Here is a 26,133-nt window from a genome sequence, read left to right as displayed (position 1 = left end):
TATGGCACAGCTATGGGGAAATAATGAACGGTGCAGAGCACTATATGGCACAGCTATGGGGAAATAATGATCTATTTTTATTTTTGACATTCACCGGTAGCTGCTGCATTTCCACCCTAGGCTTATACTTGAGTCAATAAGTTTTCCCAGTTTTTTGTGGCAAAATTAGGGGGGTCGGCTTATACTCGGGTCAGCTTATACTCGAGTATATACGGTATATATATATATATATATATATATATATATATATATATATACACACATATATATACTGTATATATGTTTTCACGAATATTTGAGCCCATGGATCCATTCTATGTCCATTTTGCAAGCCGGCGAGAAAATCTCGCCATACGGATGCCATAGGGAGGTTTACATGCGCAAAATACGCAGCCACACCTTGCCAACGGATGACATACGGATCACTGTTCAGGGAACATTTCTGCGTATTTGGTCCGTAAAAAAAGTACCACATTTTTATACGTTGTGTGTGACTCCAGCCTAAGACACGACCATTCTATTAACAAAAAAAAAATTCCATCCCAAAATTTGGGATGTGTCTTATAGTCCGCAATATACAGCATTGCTCCCAGAAAATTATTGCAATGACACATTTTGCTATGCACGTTTATTTCCTTTGTGTGTTGAACCAACACAAAAAAAACAGAAAAGAAGACAAATTTCACACAAAACGACAAAAATGGTCCAGACGAAATTGTTGGCACGTTCAACTAAATCTTAGGTTGCACATCCTTTGGTACAAATAACTGCAATCACGTCATATAACCATCACGTCCTTACACCTCTCTCAGCTGGAATTTTGGATCAATCTGCTTTAGGTCTCTCATATATGAAGGCACCTTTTTCCCAGGAGCAATTTAAAGATCTCTCCACAGGTGAAATACCTGTGACCTAGGACACAAACCCAGCTTTCTGATACTGGGCACTCTATTGTGACCCCAAATTATTTGGGAATCTTCAGATTTCATGATGTCTAGCATACAGTCAAGGCACCCAGTGCCAGAGGCAGCAAAACAACCTCAAAACACCTTTGAATCTCTATCATATTTGACTGTAGGTACTGTGTTCCTTTCTTTGTAGGCCTCATTACGTTTTCGGTAAACACTAGAATGATGTGCTTTACCAAAAAGATCCATCTTAGTCTCATCAGTCCACAAGATGCTTTCCCATAAGGATTTTGGCTTACTCACGTACATTTTTAAAAACTTCAATCTAGTTTTTTTACGTCTCTGTGTCAGCAGTGGAATCCTCCTAGGTCTCCTGCCATAGCGTTTCATTTTCTTCAAATATCAAAGGATAGTTCGAGCCGACACTGATGCATCCTGAGCCTGCAGGACAGCTTGAATTTCTTTGGATCTTGATTGGGGCAGCTTATTTATCATCAGTACTATCCTGACTTGCCACGTCCAGGGAAATTAGCTAAGGTGCCATTTGTTGTAAACTTCTTGATTATGTTGTGCACTGTGGACAAAGGAACATCAATATCTCTGGAGATGGACTTGTAACCTTGATATTGTTGATATTTTTCCACAATTTTGGTTCTCAATTCCTCAGACCGTTCTCTTCTCCTTTTCTGTTCTCCATGCTTAGGCTACTTTCACACTAGCGTTGTGTGACGTACGTCGCAATGAGTCGTTTTGGAGAAAAAACGCATCCTGCAAAGTTGCCCGCAGGATGCGTTTTTTTTCCATAGACTTGTATTAGCCGACGCATTGCGACGTATGGCCACACGTCGCATCTGTTGTGCGACGGATGTGTCGTGTTTTGACGGACCATCGGCACAAAAAAGTTGCATGTAACGTTTTTTTGTGCTTTGTGTCCGCCATTTCCGACCGCGCATGTGCAGCCGGAACTCCGCCTCCTCCTCCCCGGCCCTTACAATGGGGCAGCGGATGCGTTGTAAAACTGCATCCGCTGCCCCCGTTGTTCATTTTTTTCGCTTTTTGCATCGGTACATCGGGCCGAAGCATGGCGACGGCCCCGTACCGACGCTAGTGTGAAAGTAGCCTTAATGTGGCACACACAGACACACAATGCAAAGACTGAGTCAATCACTTCCATTTTTATCTGGTTTCAGGTGTGATTTTCATATTGCCCACACCTGTAACTAGCCACAGGTGAGTTTGAACGAGCAACACATGCCTGAAACAAAGTTGTTAACACACAATTTTGTCCAGCTAATTTTTGGGGTTTTCTGTGAAATTATGTCCAATTTGTATGTATTGGAATAACACAAAAACCTGGCAAAGGACATAAACATGTTTATAACAAAATATGTCTAATTGCAATAATTTTCTGGGAGAAATACTTCATTTTTGGATCAATTTCAAGGGTGCCAATACTTTCGCCCATGGCTTTGTACATGCTAAAAACTGGTTGTGTTAGCCTGCCAGGAAAGAAAAGAAAGTAATTTTGGTCTTGTCAAGCCTATATAGCACAGAAAATAAAGTATGTTATTGCTTAATAAAGTATGCTATTTCGTACACAACATCCTTTAAAAAATGTGTCTATTAAGTGGCTATCTTAGCAACCTGATTGTTAAATAGGTGCTTTATAGTGGAATATACTGTTTCACTGATATGTCATGAGCTTTTCATGACGTATCCATCCATTCTTGTTTAATAGTGACATCCGTTTAAAGGATAGGTCATGAAAGCTATTGAAGAACTTTGAAAAAGCGATACTTGTGGGCTATTAGTGACACATACCAGTATTACGCATTTGTCATCAGCCTCTTTTTAGGTCGAGAGCTTTTTCTGATGTATACGTCAAATGTAATTTGTACAGGTTGAGGTCTTACGTACTATAAAAAGTAGCTTCAAACCAAAACAGCTCTTTTTGATTTTATAATAAATGGGCATGGCGATTCGCAAATGTATCTCAAAGTTCCTGGATCTCAATTGAACCTTGTATTGGACAATTTATTTAGAGAGAAGTTAAGAAAAATCTATCTAGTAATGAAGCCATCGCAATGTGATTAGAGACAGAATATTCTAATCCAATTTTCAGACATAAATAAGTACAAATTGCTTCCTTCTTTGAACACAACTGCATACTGTACAGATGTCCTCCTTTACAAACATATATGTATATCCCTTTAAGTTGCTAATCAAGCAAGAAATCTTTTGTTTTAAAAAGAGAAATGATTTGTCTCTAAATGTGAGCCCTTACTCAAAGAAATGATGGACGTTGTGAATCTGCTCACATGAGGTCTTGCAGTACACACTGCCCAGCTGCTAATGATAGCACGGCGCCGTGTGTTAGTTGATAAGTATGCAGACGTTTCATCTTTTTCCGTGTGGCTTATGTAAGAAGTTGGCGGATCTCCTTGTGAACACAGCACAGAAAATCCATGTACGAGCTTCCTCCTAGTAGGCCTTTGTCTTCAACTAGCAACTGTCTAAAAGCCATGTCTGCCTTGTCCTTCTGCTTCACCAACACCAGCTATAAGATTAGCAAAAAAGAGACACAAAATCGATTACTATTACGATCTTCTATTAAAATCAAAGAATTGTTAAATTCACATACATGATAATATAAAAGGCAACTTCTGCTCTCTGGCTTTTTATATACAGGGTGGGCCATTTATATGGATACGCCTAAATAAAATGGGAATGGTTGGTGATATCAACTTCCTGTTTGTGGCACATTAGTATAAGGCAGGGGGAAAATTTTTCAAGATAGGTGCTGGCCATGGCAGCCATTTTGAAGTTGGCCATTTTGGATCCAACTTTATTTTTTCCCATGAGAAGAGGGTCATGTGACACCTCAAACCTATTGAGAATTTCACAATGATGTGATTGGTTTTAACGTAACTTTATTCTTTCATGAGTTATTTACAAGTTTATGACCACTTATAAAATGTGTTCAAAGTGCTGCCCATTGTGTTGGATTGTCAATGCAACCCTCTTCTCCCAAACTTGTAAATAACTCATGAAAGAATAAAGTTACGTTAAGCACACCATTGTTTTTCTTGTGAAATTCTCAATAAGTTTGATGTGTCACATGACCCTCTTCCCATTGGAAAAAATAAAGTTGGATCCAAAATGTCCGACTTCAAAATGGCCATCATGGTCACCACCCATCTTGAAACGTTTTTCCCCTCTCATATACTAATGTGCCACAAACAGGAAGTTGATATCATAACCATTCCCATTTTATTTAGGTGTATCCATACTGTATAAATGGCACACCCTGTACTCCTTAGGATGATCCTGATATATAATCGATTATTGGTGACTTTTTCTTTATGTCAGAAGAAACTTATACCTTCATAGAGTAGGAACTTTTGCTCTGAATGGCTTCCATAATTGTCCTTAGCTTCTTGGAATGAGGGCTGTCCAGTTCAGGAACAGATGTCTGTCAAGAAATTGAACCATTAAAAAAAATAAAGCATGGCAACATCTTTAACACTTCTAGGAAACCTATAAAATCCATTTACTCAATATGACTACTAGGGTTGTGTAGTGGATATTACACCCATCATCTATTGTTTTTAGGGCTCAGTCACACATCTGCTTTTTTGTGTGGTAGTCATTTTGTGCTTACTTTTTTTGCTTTCTTTCTCAACGAGCCACTTTTTTATTTTTCTGTTGACATATAGCTGAATGCGCGGTTCAATTCTTACACTGCTAGAACTAGATTTCTGCACAGCACCCTTTCCTCTCCTAATTGCTGAAGACCCTTCCTCCCCTGTATGCCTGATTAGCCCGACCTCAAAGTCGGCTGACTGATGAACGTGTAAAACAGAACTGACTTCCAGCACAGCTCTGCTATATGCCTCCACCCCAGATATTTGCATGTCATGAACCTAATTTGTTTAGAATATAATCCATTCTTCTGTACACAATTTTCAAACTGAGTTTATCTTCACTCAAATACAGTGGGAAAAACAAGTATGTGATACACTGCCGATATTGCAAGTTTTCCCACCTACAAAGAATGGAGAGGTCTGTAATTTTATAGGAAGTAGACTTCAACTGTGAGAGACAGAACCTTAAAAAACAAACATCCAGAAAATCACATTGAATGATTTTTACATAATTAATATGTATCCTATTGCATGAAATAAGTATTTGATCAACTACCCACAAGCAAGAATTCTGGCTCTCACAGACCTGTTAGATTTTCTATAACCCCTTTCTGCCATTGGACGGAATAGTATGTCCGATGTCAGCTCCCCTGCTTTGATGCCGACTCTGGCGGTGAGCCCGCATCAAAGCTGGGACATGTCAGCTGTTTTGAACAGCTGACATGTGCCCGCAATAGGCGCGGGCAGAATCGCGATCCACCCGAACCTATTAACTAGTTAAATTCCGCTGGTAAATTCCGCTGTCAAACTCTGACAGCGACATTTAACAAGCATTTCCGGCCATCTGGCCGGAAATGCGCACACCACTGGCTCCCATCACGTGATCGGGGGTCAGCAGTGCGTCGGCATGACAACCAGAGGACTACTGCAGACCTCTATGGTTGTTGATGCCAGATTGCTGTAAGCGCCACCCTGTGAACGTATCTGCACCAAAATGGTATCATTAAAAATGTCAGCTCGGAACGCAAAAAAAAGCAAAAAACGCAAAACAGAAAAAAGCCCCGGTCATTAAGGGGTTAAGAAGCCCTCTGCACTCATTGCATGTATTAATTGCACCGGTTTGAACCCATTACCTGTATAAAAGACACCCATCCGCACACGATCACACTCCAACCTCTCCACCATGGCCAGGACCAAAGAGCGGTCTAAGGACACCAGGGGCAAAATTGTAGACTTGTACAAGGTTGGGATGGGCTACAGTTGAATAGGCAAGCAGCTTGGTGAGAAGGCAACAAGTATTGATACAACTATTAGAAAATGGAAGAAACACAAGATGACTGTCAATCTTCCTTGGTCTGGGGCTCTATGCAAGATCTTGCCTCGTGGGGTAAGGATGATTCTGAGAAAGGGCTGGAATCAGTTCAGAACTACATAAGAGGACCTGGTTAATAACCTGAGGAGAGCTGGGATTACAGTCTCAAACATATTACCGTTAATAACATACCACGCCAGCATGGATTAAAATCCTGCAGGGAACGCAAGATCTCCATGCTCACGAAAGCACATGTCCAAGACCATTTGAAGTTCGCCAATGACCATCTGAATGATCCAGAGGAGGTATGGGAGAAGGTCATGTGGTCTGATGAGACCAAACTAGAAATCTTTGGTATCAACTACACTCACTGTGTTTGAAGGAAGAAGAAGGAGGAGTAAAACCCCAAGAACACCATCCCGACCATGACATATGGTGGGGAAACATCATACTTTGGAGGGTGCTTTTCTGCAAAGGTAACAGGACAACTACACAGTATTGACGGCATCATGGATGGGGTCATGTATATCAAGATTTTGGCCAACAACCTCCTTCCCTCAGTAAGAAAACTGAAGATGGGTCATGGCTGAGTCTTCCAGAAAGACAATGACCTGAAACACACAGCCACAGCAACTAAGGAGTGGCTTTGTAAGAAGAATTTCAAGGTCTTGGAGTGGCCTAGCCAGTCTCCAGACCTGAACCCAATAGAATTGGAAGGAGCTGCAACTCAATGTTGCCCAGTGACAGCCCTGAAACCTGTTAGGTCTGGAAAAGTTCTGTATGACGAAGTGGGCCAAAATCCCTGCTGCACTGTGTGAAAACTTGGTCAAGAACTACAGGAAACGTCTGATGTCTGTAATTGCAAACAAAGGTTTCTGTACCAAATATTAAGTACTGTTTGTTTCAAATACTCATTTCATGCAATAAGATGCAAATGAATCATGCAAAAATCATACAATGTGATTTTCTGGAATTTGTTTAATATTCTTTCTCTCACAGTTGACGTGTACCTACAATAAAAATTACAGAACTCACTATTCTTTGTAGGTAAAAAAAATTGCAAAACCGGCAGTGTATCAAATACTTATTTTTCCCACTGTATATGTCACTATAGCTGCATGTGTGTTTTTAATATAACACTGTTCTAGAGCCAAGTTGGTTCAAAGACTAAGAACTGAACTAATTTTGGGGCACTGAAAACGAATATGATGCTTAGATTTGCTGATTGGCTCTAATACTCAAGATCCGGAGGAGGTTGTAATTACTTATGACACCTTTGATGCAGGATTATAGAAAAATTGAGTCTTTTTTATTTTGTTATTGTTGCATTGCTAGTAACTAGTAATCATCGATTTAGTCTATTGAGCCTTCACTATTCTATTATCTTAGGGTGATAAATCAAAAACGCCAACTCCGCTCCAAAGACGTAATCCTAATTGCAGTTGCATCACCTCATTTTATAAATGCTCTCTGTGTAAGGTATAGTTTTAAGATTTCTTAGCTTGGTTTCTCAGTATATTGAAAGGTTTATCTATGCTTTTTCAGATATGCCCCCTTCTTGCATTAACAAAGTGGATAGTTTTTGCTAAACATGCGGAGAAGACGCTTTTGATTCACAAAGGTGAAACCTGACTACCATAATAAGGAAAGCGTATAACCTGTATTTTAGCTGCAGCTGCAGAATAGGTGATCAGGACAAGAGTTGTCCACACATATGCTGCAATAGATGTGCATTACATGTTACCCAATTGTTGCATGGGCGAGGCAATCTATGTGGTCCTAATGATCTGGAGAAAGTCACCCGATCACACTACCAATTGCTATTTCTGCATGGTGTACCCAATTGGGCAAGGTATTTCAAGGAGGAAGTGGACTTTTAAGTATCCAAACATTCCATCTGCAATACGCCACTGCACCACGTACAGAACTGACGATTCCAAAAGTACCAGAAACATTTTCAGTCGAGTCAAGTGAGGAAGAAGAGGGCACTTGGTGCCATGAAGAATCTTCTTCTCACAACCCAGACTTTCTGTCAGCAGCCTTAACTGAATCACACCTTATAACACAAAGTGAACTGAACGATCTTGTTAGAGATTTGAATCTGCTCAAGAGTAAGGCTGAGCTCTTAAGTTCCAGGCTACAGCAGTGGAATCTCCTAGCGGGCGATGTTCAGATTTCTTAGTTCCGCACACGTGATAAAGATCTTGTCCAATACTTCTTCATGAAGGGTGATCTTGTGGCATACAACAACATCAACAGTTTAATGGAAGCTCTGAAGATAAATCATAATCTAGAGCAATGGAAGCTCTTCATTGATTCGACCAAGACAAGCCTGCTGCATAATGTCAATGTGCTACCTTCAATTCCAGTTGGTTATGCAGTCTGTTAGGTGTCGAGTTCCCGCTGCTGCATAGCGGGAATCTCGAGCCGCCTCCGCTGTGGTCTCCCATTCTTCTTCAGCCGCAGTGGAGCCTGCTCAGCGGAGGACTCAGTCCCAGCGTCTGGCTCAGGCAGATACTGTGTGCTCGGTTACTGCTGATCTTCCTGGCTCAGGTATTGTAACCAGCACTGTTCTGTGGCAAGCAGATACTCCTGGGACTAAGTCCTGCTTTTCCTCTACTGAGCATGCCCAAGGGATGACCTCTCATTAGAGGTCGGGGGTCACATGCTCAGGTCCTGAAGCAGTTCCTATTGGACCACTAGGAAGGTCTTGGAGAGCTTCCTCTATAAAAGGTTTGCATGGCTGCACAGCCATGCGCTAGTATCAACCGATGTTCATGTGTGTATGAGCTAAGCTACCTTGTAGTCTTTGTCAGCATGTGCTCAGGGTCGGCTGTAAGCCGTTAGAATTTCGGCACCTCTGGAGAGAAGTTTGTGTGTATGAATTCAGGGCTGGCGTGTAGCCACTAGAATTCCGGCACCTCTGGAGAGGAGTTGCTTGAGTGCTGTTGCTGACTGTACGACCACTGTACACTACCTATCCGTTTATGAGCTTTGATCCCCGTGAGGTTAAAAGGTCACAGCGTCTTCTTTAATCCCGGTGACTCTGTGAAGTAACAGAGTTCGTTCCTGTGCAGGCCGGGTGACGGAACCCATGTCTATTCAGGCGTAGTGTCACCATTTACTAGCAGCAGGTTCCACTCCTGCACGGTGGACCTCGGACTGCGAACGCACCTATTCTATCTCAATATTTACTCGGTGCGCTCCACCAGCCCTAACCGTATACTAGCGCCAAAGTCTAGCTAGTAACGGCGGACGAACAGCGACTGCAGCGGTACATCTAGCAGCTGGAGGGCAGGTTGGCGGCTCTCGAGCGTACAACCTCAGCTGTGGATGTTACCGCAGTAGCTGTTCAGGCTGCTAGCGTGGCTGCAGCAAGTTTGTCCACTGCCACCCCTGTTCCGACCTTATACCGCCTCCCGCTGCCAGATAAATACTCTGGTGATAGCAAGTCATGCAGGGGATTCGTGAGCCAGTGCACTATACACCTCGAGCTCCTGGCTGCATGTTTTCCCACAGAGCGGGCAAAGGAAGGAGTCTTTATTGGACCTCAGTTTAGTAAGTTTTTCAAGATGAGGAGTTTCTCTGTTGTTGCAGGGCAAGGAAAAGGCTGCAAGGGTAGCATCTGCATTAGTGGCAACTCATTTTTTGGGAAAATCAAAAGCAGGTAACTATGAAGAGATGGCGGAAAATCTCAAAAAATATAAGGATCTTGGATGTAACATGTTACAGGTCCTTAAAAAAAATAAAAATAAATTATTTATTACATTTGCATCTACACTTTTTTCCACCACACTGCGCAGGAGTGATTGACGAGCACGGTATGACATTTCACCAAGATATGGAGAAAAAATATCAAGGAAAATGCAATCCATCAATGCTTGCAGATTACTGTTGGACAATTGTAAGAGATGATCCGATGCAGGAGTACAAGAGACAAGCAAAAAAGAGTTGTCACTAAATGAGGATTCTAATTTTGCAGTGCAATTTTTCCTGTTTATAATTCACAATCGTGTTTAGACATGTTTTAGTTCTTTGAATTGTTGCTAAGTTTCCTCTAAATATCGGAAAATTGGCATAAAAAATATTTTCCATCTTTATATTTGCAAAAATTATAATGTTTCAAAGTACTGAAACTTTTATGCTTTCATTATATGTAGCAGTAAAAGGAAAACTCTTTTATATCATAGAAACAAGAGCCAACTAAACATTTTCATTGTCAAATTTGAATTCAGGGAGTCAAAATCAATAAGAACTGTGTCTTTTCTTAACTGAACCTGACAACTTTTGAAAATCTATAGAAGTGTAATTGATCTGATAGCTGTTTTCCAGCAATGCTCCAATGTTTTGCACTAGGCTTTGCTGTGTTCCCACCATGGAGCTTGAAAGAATGATTGTGAAACACATCAGAGCTGAGATTAATGACTGCTGCAGGCAGATCAATAATGCAAAACTTTAATGCCACTCTCTTGATGCATAAGGCAGAGGATTACCTTCTGCTATATACATATCAAGAAAGGGGTATTTACGGTTTTACATCACTGACCTGTCTGCAGTAGAAATCAAACACAGCTCAGCCCCGCTGTGCTTCCACAATGGTTATTTCCAGCTGACACTCAGCAGAGCGGAGTGCAGAACTGAGATTTAGTGCTGGAAACCAGCTAACAGATCAATGATGTAAAAACACATGCTACTATGTTGATGTATATGGCAGAAGATAACATTTGTCTTTCAGAAGTGTGCACTAGACCATAAGGTGTAAAGGAATATAGAGTATGCTTTCTATGTCAGGGCTGGGGGCATATCGGAGCTGTGATATAATCTAGTTCAAAGGCTTAACAAGAAATAATTGAACTACAGTACATCTAATAGCAAATGGGGGTTAAACAGAGCCTGGACTGGCATCATTAGGATTAGGGGGGAAGGTAATATGTGCAAAATGGGGCAGATTTAAAAATTAGGTATATTGGCATAAATTAATATACTGTATATATTAATTTTGCGAATAACCCTTTACACAAGTCTCATCAGGTCTAATACATCTATGTAATAATATATACACCGAGATTTGCTCTACAAGTAACAATAAATTTTGCCCTCCCAAACAAGGGCATAAAGTACTCTATATCAGATATCCATCACAGAATGTGTAAACCAAAAAATAATTCGGTCACCACTATAGTACTATATTGAAAAAATGTAAATTTTATTAAACATATATTATTTTCTAAAACAAGAACCATATAAAATAGTACACATTACTACATAGATGAAGAAAGGTGCAAATCCTCACAAATGAGGGACTACGTTGCCATAAGTAAGCATCCAACTCCTAGGCCAAACATATACATTCAATGACATCACTGAATCATGGGGAGACACACTCCAACAATGTATCCCATGTGTCAAAATAACCCCTATGGTACCATAACTCCTAACGGGGAATGACACGAGATCATATAATGGTCTACACCCCTAGATGAACAGGATGCCCAGAGTATGTGTATAGCAGTATTGAAAAGCGGTATATTACCTGATAGGTGGGCCTAGTGTGCGAACCTCGTGCGTAGGGGCAGAGGGACGCCGAGGTTCGCACACTAGGCCCACCTATCAGGTAATATACCGCTTATCAATACTGCTATACACATACTCTGGGCATCCTGTTCATCTAGGGGTGTAGACCATTATATGATCTCGTGTCATTCCCCGTTAGGAGTTATGGTACCATAGGGGTTATTTTGACACATGGGATACATTGTTGGAGTGTGTCTCCCCATGATTCAGTGATGTCATTGAATGTATATGTTTGGCCTAGGAGTTGGATGCTTACTTATGGCAATGTAGTCCCTCATTTGTGAGGATTTGCACCTTTCTTCATCTATGTAGTAATGTGTACTATTTTATATGGTTCTTGTTTTAGAAAATAATATATGTTTAATAAAATTTACATTTTTTCAATATAGTACTATAGTGGTGACCGAATTATTTTTTGGTTTACACATTCTGTGATGGATATCTATGTAATAATGTATGTAGCTTGTATTGTGAAATTTGATTCCAGATCCGCTTTAAAAACAGAAGCAAAACGAACGCCACATAGGAGAAAAATTGTCATTTTTTTGCACATAAAAAACAGAAACAGAAGTGTGGATGTGATGCTAGATGAATACAATGTCATAGAATATCGTCTATATAAAAACGTTCAATTTTGTTCTTCACCACCATGTTTGGTCCATTAGTACTATATACATAATCAGTTCCATCATGTGCATAACTTACAGCTTCTGGGGTGATGTGGGCAAACGATGGGACATTGAAAACCCCTTGGATGAAATCTGGAGGACAACTGACTCCCATCCACAGGAACATGCTTATTCCATTAGCCAAGAGGAATATTCCTCCATCGGACAAACGTTCTCCTGAGCAGCGAACAGCCGGGGGAATGACGTCACTCTTGGTGTCCATTGTGTGCTAAATAAAGATGACAACAGTGCAGTTATAACCCAAGTCTTTGCCATAAATGTGACCTTTTCTGCAGTCCAGCCTGTGTGCTGCTATGATTAAATAATCACTTACTAAAGGTATAAGAAGTGGATAGTAAAAGAGCTGTGAGCTGGCCACATCCATGGACATGAGCAGCTGTCTTTGAAATGTCCTCTCATCAGTAGCAATCTCTGGGCTGCCGACCAAAACCTCGTTCTTTAACAAGCAATTCATGTAGACTGGCAGCACTTTCATGGAGTCAGGAAGGATGAGCTGGGGAATAGAGATGGAGAAATCCTAATCAGCTGCCCTGTGCTTAATGATTCATCTCTGACTTTTACCGAGCTTTAGGTACCTCAAACAGATTCTGCCACGCACCATTTGCAGCTTGCGCAACTGTACATCTAGCAAAAAGACATGGAAAGCATCCGTACAGCAAAAGGGGAATAGTGAGTGATTAGCCTGATTAGGATATAACATTCTAGGTAATTGGCATTTAATGTAACAACACAACTACAGAAGGTATATAGATACACAGGATGGTTAGGCATCAAGCACAGGTGACATATATAAATAGGCGAGTTATATATGGTGGATGGTATCAGGGACATATATTTCATGTATCTACATATAGATTGCACTGTTATATCCTTACAACATAAGTATCCCCCAAAGTTTCGAAGTTCACTGTTAACTAGAACAGGGGTATAAACCTTAGCATTAACTGTATTTAATTACTATGAAACCTGTAGCCAACATGAAATAAGCAAATAGTGAAAAATACTAAACCAATTAGCGACAAGGCAGGTGTCAGTATAGATGTATGCAGAAAACACTCCCTACAGAAAAGAAAACAAGTAATTGAAGACTATTTTCTCTCTCTGACTCAATTGATCACAGCTAATTCCTAAAATCAAACAGTAACAGTGATATGCTTTCATTAAGGCTCTCCGTGTGGTTGTGCACCAATAACAAACGCTAATAGGGCACATACAGTTAGGGCCAGAAATATTTGGACAGTGACACAATTTTCGCGAGTTGGGCTCTGCATGCCACCACATTGGATTTGAAATGAAACCTCTACAACAGAATTCAAGTGCAGATTGTAACGTTTAATTTGAAGGGTTGAACAAAAATATCTGATAGAAAATGTAGGAATTGTACACATTTCTTTACAAACACTCCACATTTTAGGAGGTCAAAAGTAATTGGACAAATAAACATAACCCAAACAAAATATTTTTATTTTCAATATTTTGTTGCAAATCCTTTGGAGGCAATCACTGCCTTAAGTCTGGAACCCATGGACATCACCAAACGCTGGGTTTCCTCCTTCTTAATGCTTTGCCAGGCCTTTACAGCCGCAGCCTTCAGGTCTTGCTTGTTTGTGGGTCTTTCCGTCTTAAGTCTGGATTTGAGCAAGTGAAATGCATGCTCAATTGAGTTTAGATCTGGAGATTGACTTGGCCATTGCAGAATGTTCCACTTTTTGGCACTCATGAACTCCTGGGTAGCTTTGGCTGTATGCTTGGGGTCATTGTCCATCTGTACTATGAAGCGCCGTCCAATCAACTTTGCAGCATTTGGCTGAATCTGGGCTGAAAGTATATCCCGGTACACTTCAGAATTCATCCGGCTACTCTTGTCTGCTCTTATGTCATCAATAAACACAAGTGACCCAGTGCCATTGAAAGCCATGCATGCCCATGCCATCACGTTGCCTCCACCATGTTTTACAGAGGATGTGGTGTGCCTTGGATCATGTGCCGTTCCCTTTCTTCTCCAAACTTTTTTCTTCCCATCATTCTGGTACAGGTTGATCTTGTCTCATCTGTCCATAGAATACTTTTCCAGAACTGAGCTGGCTTCTTGAGGTGTTTTTCTGCAAATTTAACTCTGGCCTGTCTATTTTTGGTATTGATGAATGGTTTGCATCTAGATGTGAACCCTTTGTATTTACTGTCATGGAGTCTTCTCTTTACTGTTGACTTAGAGACAGATACACCTACTTCACTGAGAGTGTTCTGGACTTCAGTTGATGTTGTGAACGGGTTCTTCTTCACCAAATTAAGTATGCGGCGATCATCCACCACTGTTGTCATCCGTGGACGCCCAGGCCTTTTTGAGTTCCCAAGCTCACCAGTCAATTCCTTTTTTCTCAGAATGTACCCAACTGTTGATTTTGCTACTCCAAGCATGTCTGCTATCTCTCTGATGGATTTTTTCTTTTTTTTCAGCCTCAGGATGTTCTGCTTCACCTCAATTGAGAGTTCCTTTGACCGCATGTTGTCTGCTCACAGCAACAGCTTCCAAATGCAAAACCACACACCTGGAATCCACCCCTGACCTTTTAACTACTTCATTGATTACAGGTTAACGAGGGAGACGCCTTCAGAGTTAATTGCAGCCCTTAGAGTCCATTGTCCAATTACTTTTGGTCCCTTGAAAAAGAGGACGCTATGCATTACAGAGCTATGATTCCTAAACCCTTTCTCCGATTTGGATGTGGAAACTATCATATTGCAGCTGGGAGTGTGCACTTTCAGCCCATATTATATATATAATTGTATTTCTGAACATGTTTTTGTAAACAGCTAAAATAACAAAACTTGTGTCACTGTCCAAATATTTCTGGCCCTAACTGTAAAAGTGGTCATTTTCTATCTTGCCCTCACTGACTCAAAAGATTATAGCTAGGACCTGATTACAGTAAGGCCGATCACTTTTCCTAAAGCAGAGAAAGACAGGCAGATACTTTTAAATGCACGTTCTCTTCCATGTCTTCTCTCTGCGGATGCCGCACGCTACATTAATACAGCCAGAAGTGTAGCGATCGGCTCCCTAGAGGAGCTCTAGGCCACTGTAGTTAGTTCTCGTAGATGTTTAGAACAACTTCCCTGCGGAGTTCTCTCAAAAACGGTGCAGAGTTCCCAGAATAATTGATGGTGTTTCACAGGGAACGTATGGTTAGGCCAAATATTGATTTGATTTAGATTCATTTTCTTCATTCCCATCACATTTTGTTGATTGATAAATGAAAACTATTAACACTGCTATTTATAAAAGCATTCTTAGGCCTTATTCAGATGTCCGTTTTTACAAGTGCTATTTGTGCTTTTGACGGCTAGCACTCGTACCTGTGATAGTCTATGGGGCCATTCACATGTCTGATCTTTTCCTCAGAGTGGTCCAAGGAAAATATCGGAGACGATTCCAGTTTTGATCCAAAGGTCGGATGAAAATTGGCAAAGCAAGTCAATGGGTCCAAGGGAAAAAAAAAAAAATAGGACTGCACTTGGATCACATCATGGACTGTCAGAATGGAGAAGGTGGAGAAGTTCTTTTGCTTTTTTTCCTTCTCCTTGTACGAGAAAATGAAATGATGTGATGTTTGTACCATACTCTGATCAAGCTCTTATCAAACGCTGATCATAGTCTGATTAGATTAATCGATCCGATTTTCTCACACGCAAGGAAAAAAAAAATCGGACGTCTGCATGAGGCCTTGCTCTGCAGCATTTTTTCTACATCTGACTAAGCGTTTCAGACAATACTGTATATACACAGTATCACCCTGTATCAGGGGTCCTTGAGATCTAGTGTTGGGGTACAAACACAAATTAATCTTGTATTACTGGATACAATGTGATAGAATATTAGCCCTTTACCAGGGAATACCATTTGTAAATGTGGACGGTGCAAACACATCCTCACCCGAGGCGAGGGGGGCCTGCCTGTGTCAGTTCTAGCTTAAACTGAATATATCTCCTTGGGCACACTTCCATCTGAAAAGGGGCCAGCGTCAGCAGGTGATGTTGCAGATGGCGTAATGTCATCATTCCATTGCGCCGCCTGCGACGTGCGATGAAGGAGGAAGAAGCAGCTGGAAGCGGAAACAGATGAGTAAAATTGTGTTTTTGTTTTTCATTAGTATGCAAACAGAACATTATACTATGTACAGGCCAGGGAGGGGGACAGTATGGGGAACATTATACTTTACAGGTGCCAGAGACATAATAATATAGCTTATGGGGGCAAAAAAGGGGACACTATACTACATGGCGACCAGCATGGGGTCATTATATAGTAAGGGGGTCAGAATGAGGGACATTATACAATATGAGAGCAAGAATGAAGACAATAAGGGGGACATTATACCGTGTGGAGGCCAGAATAGGAACATTATACCACATGGAGGGGAGAACTGTGCGATGAGTAAAATTGGGGATATTATACTATATGGGGCCACAAGCAGAGTCCATTTTGGTGGAGTCGGTATAAAATGGACTGACTCAGACTCCTAAAATATATAGTAAATTGGGTACAGTAGTTCAATGCAGTTGTGTGGAATATTTTTTTCATAAGAATTTGGGAAAGTTATGAAATGTCCTATAAATGTCCTTTTCCTGATCTAAGGTCTAGACTTTTAGCTGAGATGAATCTGTGCTGCAGTTTATGTTCATGATAAGTAGTGAAGCTCTTCCTCTACAGATAAGGGGAAAAAATAAACACACAGGGAAGGAATGCCTACATTCATCTCAAAATTTCTGGAGTGAACAGGAAAGCAGGATTAAAGAAGGTAAGTACTTCCTAAAGCATATCTAAACTTTCAATAAACTGTGCATAAATCAATAGTCCAGTATATGTTGTCTCTGTATGCTTGATGTTTTAGTTTGTTTTTCCTCTTAGTTCATGTTTGGAGAAATTAGCTGCTCTGATGACTTACCGTATTTTTCGGACTATAAGACGCACCGGACCATAAGGCGCACCCCAAATTTGGGGTGAAAATTGCAGAAAAAAAGATTTTTTATAAGATGGGGGTCCGTCTTATTGTCCGAATTTACAGTATCTTACCTGAGGGCTGGCGGTGGCAGAGCAGGGTCACAGGAGGCAAGGTGTCGGCAGAGGTGGGGTGATGCTGGGATGAGGAGGTGCTGGGATGAGGAGGTGCTGGGATGAGGAGGTGCTGGGATGAGGAGGTGCTGGGATCAGGAGGTGCTGGGATGAGAAGGTGCAGGGATCAGGAGGTGCTGGGATCAGGAGGTGCTGGGATCAGGAGGTGCTTGGATGAGGAGGTGCAGTGAGAGGTATGGCGTGAGAGGGGTCCCAGGCTTACCGTGCAGGCAATGCAGGTGTACCGTGGCGGTAGAGGTGCGGTGGCAGAGGTGCAGCGGCAGAGGAGGCGCAGTAAGCGGGGTCCCTTTCCCCGGTATGGTGATGCAGCAGCACGGTAAAGGTACCTTCACACATAACGATATTGTTAACGATATCGTTGCTATTTGTGACCTAGCAACGATATCGTTAATGAAATCGTTATGTGTGACAGCGACCAACGATCAGGCCCCTGCTGGGAGATCGTTGGTCGCTGAATAAAGTCCAGAACTTTATTTCGTCGCTGGACTCCCTGGAGACATCGCTGGATCGGCGTGTGTGACACCGATCCAGCGATGTCTTCACTGGTAACCAGGGTAAACATCGGGTAACTAAGCGCAGGGCCGCGCTTAGTAACCCGATGTTTACCCTGGTTACCATCCTAAAAGTAAAAAAAAACAAACACTAGATACTTACCTACCGCTGTCTGTCCTCCAGCGCTGCGCTCTGCTTCTCTGCTCTCCTCCTGCACTGGCTGTGAGCCGGAAAGCAGAGCGGTGACGTCACCGCTCTGCTTTCCGGCTCACAGACAGTACAGGAGGAGAGCAGAGAAGCAGAGCGCAGCGCTGGAGGACAGACAGCGGTAGGTAAGTATCTAGTGTTTGTTTGTTTTTTACTTTTAGCATGGTAACCAGGGTAAACATCGGGTTACTAAGCGCGGCCCTGCGCTTAGTTACCCGATGTTTACCCTGGTTACCGGCATAGTTGGTCGCTGGAGAGCGGTCTGTGTGACAGCTCTCCAGCGACCAAACAGCGACGCTGCAGCGATTCGGATCGTTGTCGGTATCGCTGCAGCGTCGCTAAATGTGAAGGGGCCTTAAGCAGCAGAGCCGGGTGAATCCTGTTGTTATCGGTGGGGGGCGGCCATCTTCCTGAGGTCGCGCGTGTGCAGATGAAGCGCTCTGCTTCCCAGGGCTTCAGGAAAATGGCCGCGGGAGGCCGCGCGTGCGCAGATGGAGATGGCGGCGGCCATTTTCCTGAAGCCCTGGGAAGCAGAGCGCTCCATCTGCGCACGCGCGGCCTCAGGAAAATGGCCGCCACCACCGATAACAACAGGATTCATCCGGCTCTGCTGCTTACCGGGCTGCTGCATCACCTCACCGGAGAAAGGGACCCCGCTTACTGCGCCTCCTCTGCCGCCACACCTCTGCCGCCGCACCTCTGCCGCCGCACCTCTGCCGCCGCACATCTGCCGCCACGGTAAGCCTGCATTGCGACTATTAGACGCACCCCCCATTTTCCCCCCTTTTTTTGGGGGGAAAAAGTGCGTCTTGTAGTCCGAAAAATACGGTATATACACTATACATAGAATATAAGGAGAAAAATGTTTTCTAACATCTCAAATTTGGAAATTCAGTAACAGGATCGATGAGGACATATATATTTGTGTGTGTTCTGGAATGTGATTCAGCACAGATATTACTACAGAAGAACCGCAAAATGATTCTTTACAATTAGATGATCTTGTTGAAGCTCCTTCGCACCTCTTTCCTATCCATCACATGCGCTGTGTTGTGCACACGCTGCAACTGGCAATAACAGATAGTCTGCAAGAGGGACATGCTGGAACTTTGATTAGCAAAGTGAGGAAATTAATTGCTGCCAGAACCCCTAAAATTGATTCCATTTTGAAGAGACATGCTGGAAAAGGGGCACTTGTGGATCAAGCCACTCGGTGGGGCAGCGCCTATTTAATGATTGAGCGATTGCTTGTGCTGAATCCCTTCCTTGTAGATATGGCTAACCCTCAGCTAACAGTACATGAAGGTCAATGGACACAAGTGGCTGAATTGAAGTAATTGCTTCATCACCCATTTACAGTGACTAAAAAGTTACAAGGTGAGGATTTAACTTCTGGCATTTTTATAAAGGAGTGGAAAAACTTGTTGTTTTGCCTGACCCAAAGAGGAGGTTTAATCGCAGATGGCATTGCTGCTTCAATGAAACGGAGAGACACCGTTATTAGAAAATAAAATTCCTTTGGCAGCTGTTTATGTGGACCAGAGTCATCATATATTGCTGGATGAACAACAGCTTAGTAAAGGAAAAGAAGCTTTGATTCAGGTAGCAGTTAGGATGAGTAGGCTACAGGACAGCCAAGAGTAAGAGGACTCAGGTCCTGCCAGTGCGGCTGCCGTTCATTCATCCTCATCAGATGAGGAGTTTGATTTCGACAATTATTTGGACAACATGGAACAGGCAAAGAAAGCGTTGCTGCAGGGAAAAAGATTCCACTTCCATAGAAAACAGGCTGACCATATTTCAGCAAAATTTTTCTCTCAAAGAAGTAGAAGAGTTCAATCGTTCATCAAAACTGACTGTGCACAAGGCAATTACTTTATACCCTGATATTCTTAGAGTTGTTGCACATGTGGTTACTGCTTTGCCACCAACCCAAGTTAGTGAAGAGAGGTTGTTCTCTAGCCTTAAAATAATTAGGTCAGATTTGAGGTCACCTATAAAGGAGGATCTGATGGAGGCGTTACTATTTTTCAGAACAAATTCATAGACTGCACAAATGCTATTCAGTAAGTTTTGTTGAAAATTGTTTTTTCCCACTTACTGCAGTTTTTTTTGTTCTAAAGTTGTATTCCAATAAATATATTTTATGTTCTATCTAAATGGCTTGATTATTGTATCATAATAAAGATTAAAAGCCTGATATTACCATTTTACCACAGTAAATTTGTCACTTAAACTTAAACATGAGCCATGTACAGTATGAAGGAGTCGGAGTTGTGGAGTCGGAGTTATAGAAATTGAGGAGTCTGTGGTTTGGCTTACCGACTCCACAGCCCTGGTCACAAGGAGAGACTTTATTAATGTATAGGGCAACAATGGGGTACAATGCCTCTTTTGTGGCTTCATGCATTAACAATGCCCCCCAGATAGACTCATACATTACTAATTAATAATTTATGGGGCCCCGGGTTTTGATGTTCCAAATGTTTGAAGACATAAAAGAAGTAGGGAGAAACGCAGGAAGGATGCTCTAGAAGCAATCAGCAAGGCATGTCTGTGTTTTTCTTTGTGAGTCATGGCTGAAAGAAGCCAACGTGATCTGCGCCAGATAAAAAAAGATAAGAAAAGAGGAATGACTTCAATTCGATTTGTTGCTGGTTAGTCACTTGATTTACCAGTACACTTACACTATATACTATCTACAGAGCTCCTATATATAATGCCACTGTAATCACTGTATATAGTGTATAGGTAATACAATCTACAGAGCTCCTGTGTAGAAAATCAACAGTGATCACTGTATTACCTGTACACTTATGATAAACACTATATACTGTCTACAGATCTCCTGTAACAGTTATTTGCATAAGGCTTTAGAGTGGGCCCCAAAAGTCAATTCAACCTGTGGGCCCTGGGCACCCCAGTCCGACACTGCTTATTAAGTCTGTGTATTATCTACTTCTCATTATTTCATTAAAGAGCAGAGGAAAGACAGAACAAAATACACCATGCGAACTTGATGTAACACTGACTACATACAATTTTCTAAAAAAAAATCAAGTTGATTTTTAAGAAATTCTGGTGTCATTCATATGCAAGACCCCCTATGTGGGTTAAACACAGGTTCAGAGGTTTTTACATAGTAAAACCAGGAAAAGCTTCTGGAATACAAGTCAAACATATATTCCCCCACTTGATAAAGTGATACCAAGGAAACTGACATCCTTGTTACATACCTGACTAACAGCTGAAGGGCTAGCGCAGTTCTTCCTGTAGCAGGCTAGAATGTGGGCTGTCTGATTCACCAAAACATCACGGACTGTCTTCAAAGGATGATGCAGGATTGCCTTGTAAGCTGTAAGGCAACAATGGTGTTACTTACTGTATAATGCGCCTGATGAACCATGTTATCACTTCAGTTAAGGATGCAGCTTTCAAAATGTACCTGATTTTGCAAAGAAGTTTATGAGGGCATCGGTTTCACAGCTCTTGTATATATCTGCATGTTGTGAGCTGCAGCTCAAACTGATGTTATGCACCAGCAAACGTCTCTGGCCACCAATGGTTGTGTACAGCACAGCACACTAAGGTGAGAAAATGAGGCACCAGATGTATACATTAGTGGTTCAAGCACCCATACATAGCATATTCACGGAATGTGAATAAGAAAATTAAATCTACATCCAATGTTTGTCTTCACAGATAAGCTTTATAGTCACTACTGGGCCGATCTACATGTAGTCCTAGATTCTCCCTAACTCTTTCAATGGCTTTAATACAGTTTGAGAAACCCTATGGTTATGATATACAGCGGGTGAAATAAGTTTTGAACAAGTCACCAATTTTTTGCATAAATATATTTCTAAAGACACTGTTGACATGAAATTATAACCTGATGTTGGTAACAATGCATCCAATCCACACAGGCAAAGAATTCACACCATAGGTGTCCATATGTGTAATAATGAGAAATGACACAAGAACAAATTATTGAATAAATTAAGAAATAGAGATCCAAATAGCCGTGTAAAGGAGTGACACCAACTGAAATATATCATATGTATATATAATGTAGTTAGCAATCCTGCCACTTAGTGAAAATTATCAGCTCACTTCACTGATGGCCTATAAAAAGGTGTTTCCTTACTACGGTGCCACACAAGAAACATCTCATGATTTGTAAAATCAGTGAGCTGTCGCAAGACCGTTGCAACCTTATTGTTGCAAAACATATTGATGGCATTGGTTACAGAAGAATTGATAAATTACTGAAGACTCCAGTGAGCACTGTTGGGGTCACAATCCAGAAGTGAAAAGAAACATTATTACAGAAATTACATTTTGGACATCTATGGTTTGAGGTCTTTGCCTATATGGATGAGATCGGTTGTTACCAGCATCTTGTGAGAATGTCATGTCAATAGAACCTTTAGAAATATATTTACTTAGAACACTGGTGAAGTGTTCAATACTTCTTTTACCAACTCTATAACATACATAATAATAATCTTTATTTTTATATAGCGCTAACATATTCTGCAGCACTTTACAGTTTGCACACATTATCATCGCTGTCCCCGATGGGGCTCACAATCTAAATTCCCTAACAGTATGATTTTGGAATACATACTGTACATATATCATAACCATGGGATTATGCAAACTGTATTTTTTATTTCTAACATATCATTTAAGTGACATGATCACAATATCAATGGGGCTAATGACAATAATAATAATAATATTACTGATCTGGCCCTCCATGGTTAATACGCTTAATGTCTGTTATTTGTTGATGTAGAGGATTGTGTATATATGCATATGATTTGTTTCAGATAGAGTTCATAAAAGAACTAAAAAATGACTTTTTTCAATACATAATGCTGTTTTTATACTCTGCCCTTATCTATTTTTACATCTGCTGCCACAGTAAGGTGAGCTACAAGAGTTAGGTACCATCTCTATTAAAGTACACCTTGTAGTGGTAGGATGGCTTTTATGTTTTTTTGATCAAAACAGTGTTAACTAAGTACCCTGTGTTATTTACATGTACTATTACTATTTATTTACTTACTGCAGGGTATATGCTCATTCGCTTTTATCATTGCTCATTGCACTTAAAACAGCATATGCTCTGGATCAATTATTTTGTCTTGTTGTAGATTTTCTGCACCTCTTAAATAAATTTGGATAATTGCCTTTTTTCATTTTGTTTTTGAGTGCATTTTTAGTGCGTTTTTTCACGTGTTTTTATTATGTTTTCGGCTCTGTGATTTTTGTCTCCTATTCGTATGTCAACTCCTTCACAACATCTGACACGTCCCTGCCTTTCCGAACCTGCATCTTTCCCAGCAGATGATGACTGACTGATTTAACCAGTCATCATGTGCCTTTAATAGCCTAGGACAGAGCTTAGCTCTGTGTTAAATTCCACTGTCAATCTCTGACTGCGGCATTAAACATGCTGTGGCAGGGGCTGTCGCAGCAGTGCTGACGAGCGCAGCTTCAAGTCCCCTAAGGGTGCTATTAAATACAGTAAAAAAAAATTTTTAAAAGTTTAAAAATATGAAAAAAAAATCACGAAAATTCAAATCACATCCCTTTTGCCCCATCAAAAATAAAAGTAAAAAAAAAATCATAAAAATACACATATTTGGTAAAGCTCGTGAAAGTCTGATCTATCAAAATATAAAGTACATTAAGGGTATGTTTCCATGTTCCGTATATGCAGCACTTTGGACGCAGCTCCCCAAAAAGCGCTGCCGACTTTTGTACGCGCCGTGATTCCGGATGTGTTCATTGAACACATGTGGAATCAACACATCCTATACATAGACTATTTAATTTATCTTGCGGAGACTGAGCATCTCCGCAAGATAAATAGATTTGCTGCGGTCTAGAAAGACGCGTCGCATGTCCATATACGCACGTGTGCCACCTGTGTCTTTGAATGCATAGTGGAGATTGGATTTAATAAAATCCCCTCCACTATGCTGTAAAATCTTAAAATCTGTCCGCTACAGATTGGACACTGCGGCTGTACGAAGCGTCCAATCCGCAGTGTTTCCTGACCGTGGAAGCATACCCTAACACCTTCACCCCCAAGCCTGTTTTCACCTTATGACCAGGCCAAATTTTACAATTCTGACCACTGTCACTTTACGTGGTAATAACTCTGGAACGCTTCAAGGGATCTCATGATTCTGAGAATGTTTTGTCGTGACATATTGTACTTCATGATAGTGGTAAAATATCTTTGATATGACTTGCATTTGTTTGTGGAAAAAACGGAAATTTGATGAAAATGTTGAAAATTTAGCAATTTTCAAAAATTTAATTTTTACGCCCATAATTCACAGAGATATGTCACACAACATAGGTACCGTAATAGGTATAGTTATAGTATAGGTAATAAATAACATTTCCCATATGTCTGCTTTACATCAGCACAAATTGTTTAAACATTTTTTTTTTGTTATCAAGTTATAAGGGTTAAAAGTTGACCAGCAATTTCTCATTTTTACAACAAAATTTACAAAATCATATTTTGGACCAGACGTCACCGCTCTGCTGTCCAGAATACCGGAGTGTCTATCAGCCATATCTTCCTTCTTCTCCTCTCGCTTTCTCAAACTCAATGTGGACAAATCTGAACTCATCAGCTTTCCTCCATCTCATAGATCTTCCATACCTGACCTATCTATCGCAATTAACGACATCACGCTTTCCCCTGTACCGGAAGTCCGCTGCCTCGGAGTAACCCTTGACTCTGCCCTGTCCTTCAAACCGCACATCCAAGCTCTCTCCACCTCCTGTCGCCTCCAGCTCAAAAATATCTCCAGAATCCGTCCTTTCCTCAACCGTCAATCTACTAAAATGCTTGTGCATGCCCTCATCATCTCCCGCCTTGACTACTGCAACATCCTTTTCTGTGGCCTCCCTGCTAACACCTTTGCACCTCTCCAGTCCATCCTTAACTCTGCTGCCAGACTAATTCATCTCTCTCCTCGCTACTCCTTCGCTTCCCCTCTCTGATAATCTCTTCACTGGCTCCCATTCCCTCAACGTATCCAGTTCAAATTACAAATACTGATCTACAAAGCCATACTTAACCTGTCTCCTCCATATATCTCTGAACTAATCTACCAATATCTTCCCTCACATAATCTCCGATCCTCCCAAGACCGCCTTCTCTCCTCCACACTTATCCGACCGCTCCTCACCCAACCGCCTCCAAGACTTCTCTGGAATATCCCCCATCCTCTGGAATTCTTTGCCCCAACACGTCCGACTATCAACCACTTTCGGATCCTTCAGCTGAACCCACCTCTTCAGGAAAGCCTACAGCCTGCACTGACCCCGCTGCCTCCTCACCACTACTGAAGCTACCGCCTCACCAACACCGGTGCTGCTGCAAACCCCGAACCTATTGTTTCCATCCCCACCATCCTGTAGAATGTAAGCCCACAAGGGCAGGGTCCTCGCCCCTCTATATCAGTCTGTCATTGTTAGTTTGCTTACTGTAAGTGATATCTGTAATTTGTATGTAACCCCCCTTCTCATGTATAGCACCATGGAATCAATGGTGCTATATAAATAAATAATAATAATATTTTAGGGACCACCTTAAAGTGACTTTGAGGGGTCTATATGACAGAAAATACCCAAAAGTGAAACCATTCCAAAAAACTGCACCCCTTACAGTACTGAAAACCACATTCAAGAAGTTTATTAACCCTTCAGGTGCTTCAAATTAATTTTTAGAATGTTTGAAGAAAAAAATTACCATTGAACTTTTTATTCACAAAAATTTTACTTTAGACGCAATTTTTTTTTATTTTCACAAGGGTAACAGAAAACAATGGACCCCCAATTTTGTTGTGCAATTTCTCCTGAGTACGCCGATACCCCATTTGACTTTTGTGGTGGAACGCTACCTGAGTGGGTTGGGGAACACTCGCCTGGCACGAGATTTAAGCACTCGGGCACGGTTTCTCCACTTAAACAGTCTTATTCCGGTTTATTAGACATCATAAACCATAACATAAACAGTTCATTATACACATCAACGGAACACATTAACCATCGACAGTCTGTTCCAATGGCAGATCCGTGTCTGCCCGTAACCCCTTGTTATCTGGAGTTACCTTTCAGGAGCTCCGGCTCGACACAC

The 26,133-nt window shown here is 41.4% G+C and overlaps 1 protein-coding gene across 6 annotated transcripts in view; it reads right to left on the bottom strand.

Moving 5' to 3' along the window:
- Positions 1-2,848: 2,848 nt before the first annotated feature.
- Positions 2,849-26,133, bottom strand: part of SEC24D (SEC24 homolog D, COPII coat complex component) — a 155,510-nt gene continuing 132,225 nt past the window's right edge. For all 6 annotated transcript variants that reach the window (XM_069743752.1, XM_069743751.1, XM_069743756.1 and 3 more), the window contains 6 exons: positions 21,406-21,544; positions 21,197-21,315; positions 12,441-12,620; positions 12,144-12,335; positions 4,291-4,380; positions 2,849-3,465 (listed from right to left, as the gene is read on the bottom strand). In XM_069743752.1, the coding sequence (XP_069599853.1) occupies positions 3,325-3,465; positions 4,291-4,380; positions 12,144-12,335; positions 12,441-12,620; positions 21,197-21,315; positions 21,406-21,544 (861 nt within the window). In that variant the 3' untranslated portion in view covers positions 2,849-3,324. The remainder of the gene's footprint in view (positions 3,466-4,290; positions 4,381-12,143; positions 12,336-12,440; positions 12,621-21,196; positions 21,316-21,405; positions 21,545-26,133) is intronic.

The sequence above is a fragment of the Ranitomeya imitator genome, chromosome 1 (genome assembly GCF_032444005.1).
Source record: "Ranitomeya imitator isolate aRanImi1 chromosome 1, aRanImi1.pri, whole genome shotgun sequence".
NCBI classification, from domain to species: Eukaryota; Metazoa; Chordata; class Amphibia; order Anura; family Dendrobatidae; genus Ranitomeya; species Ranitomeya imitator.
This window is presented reverse-complemented; position numbering and strand designations above follow the sequence as displayed.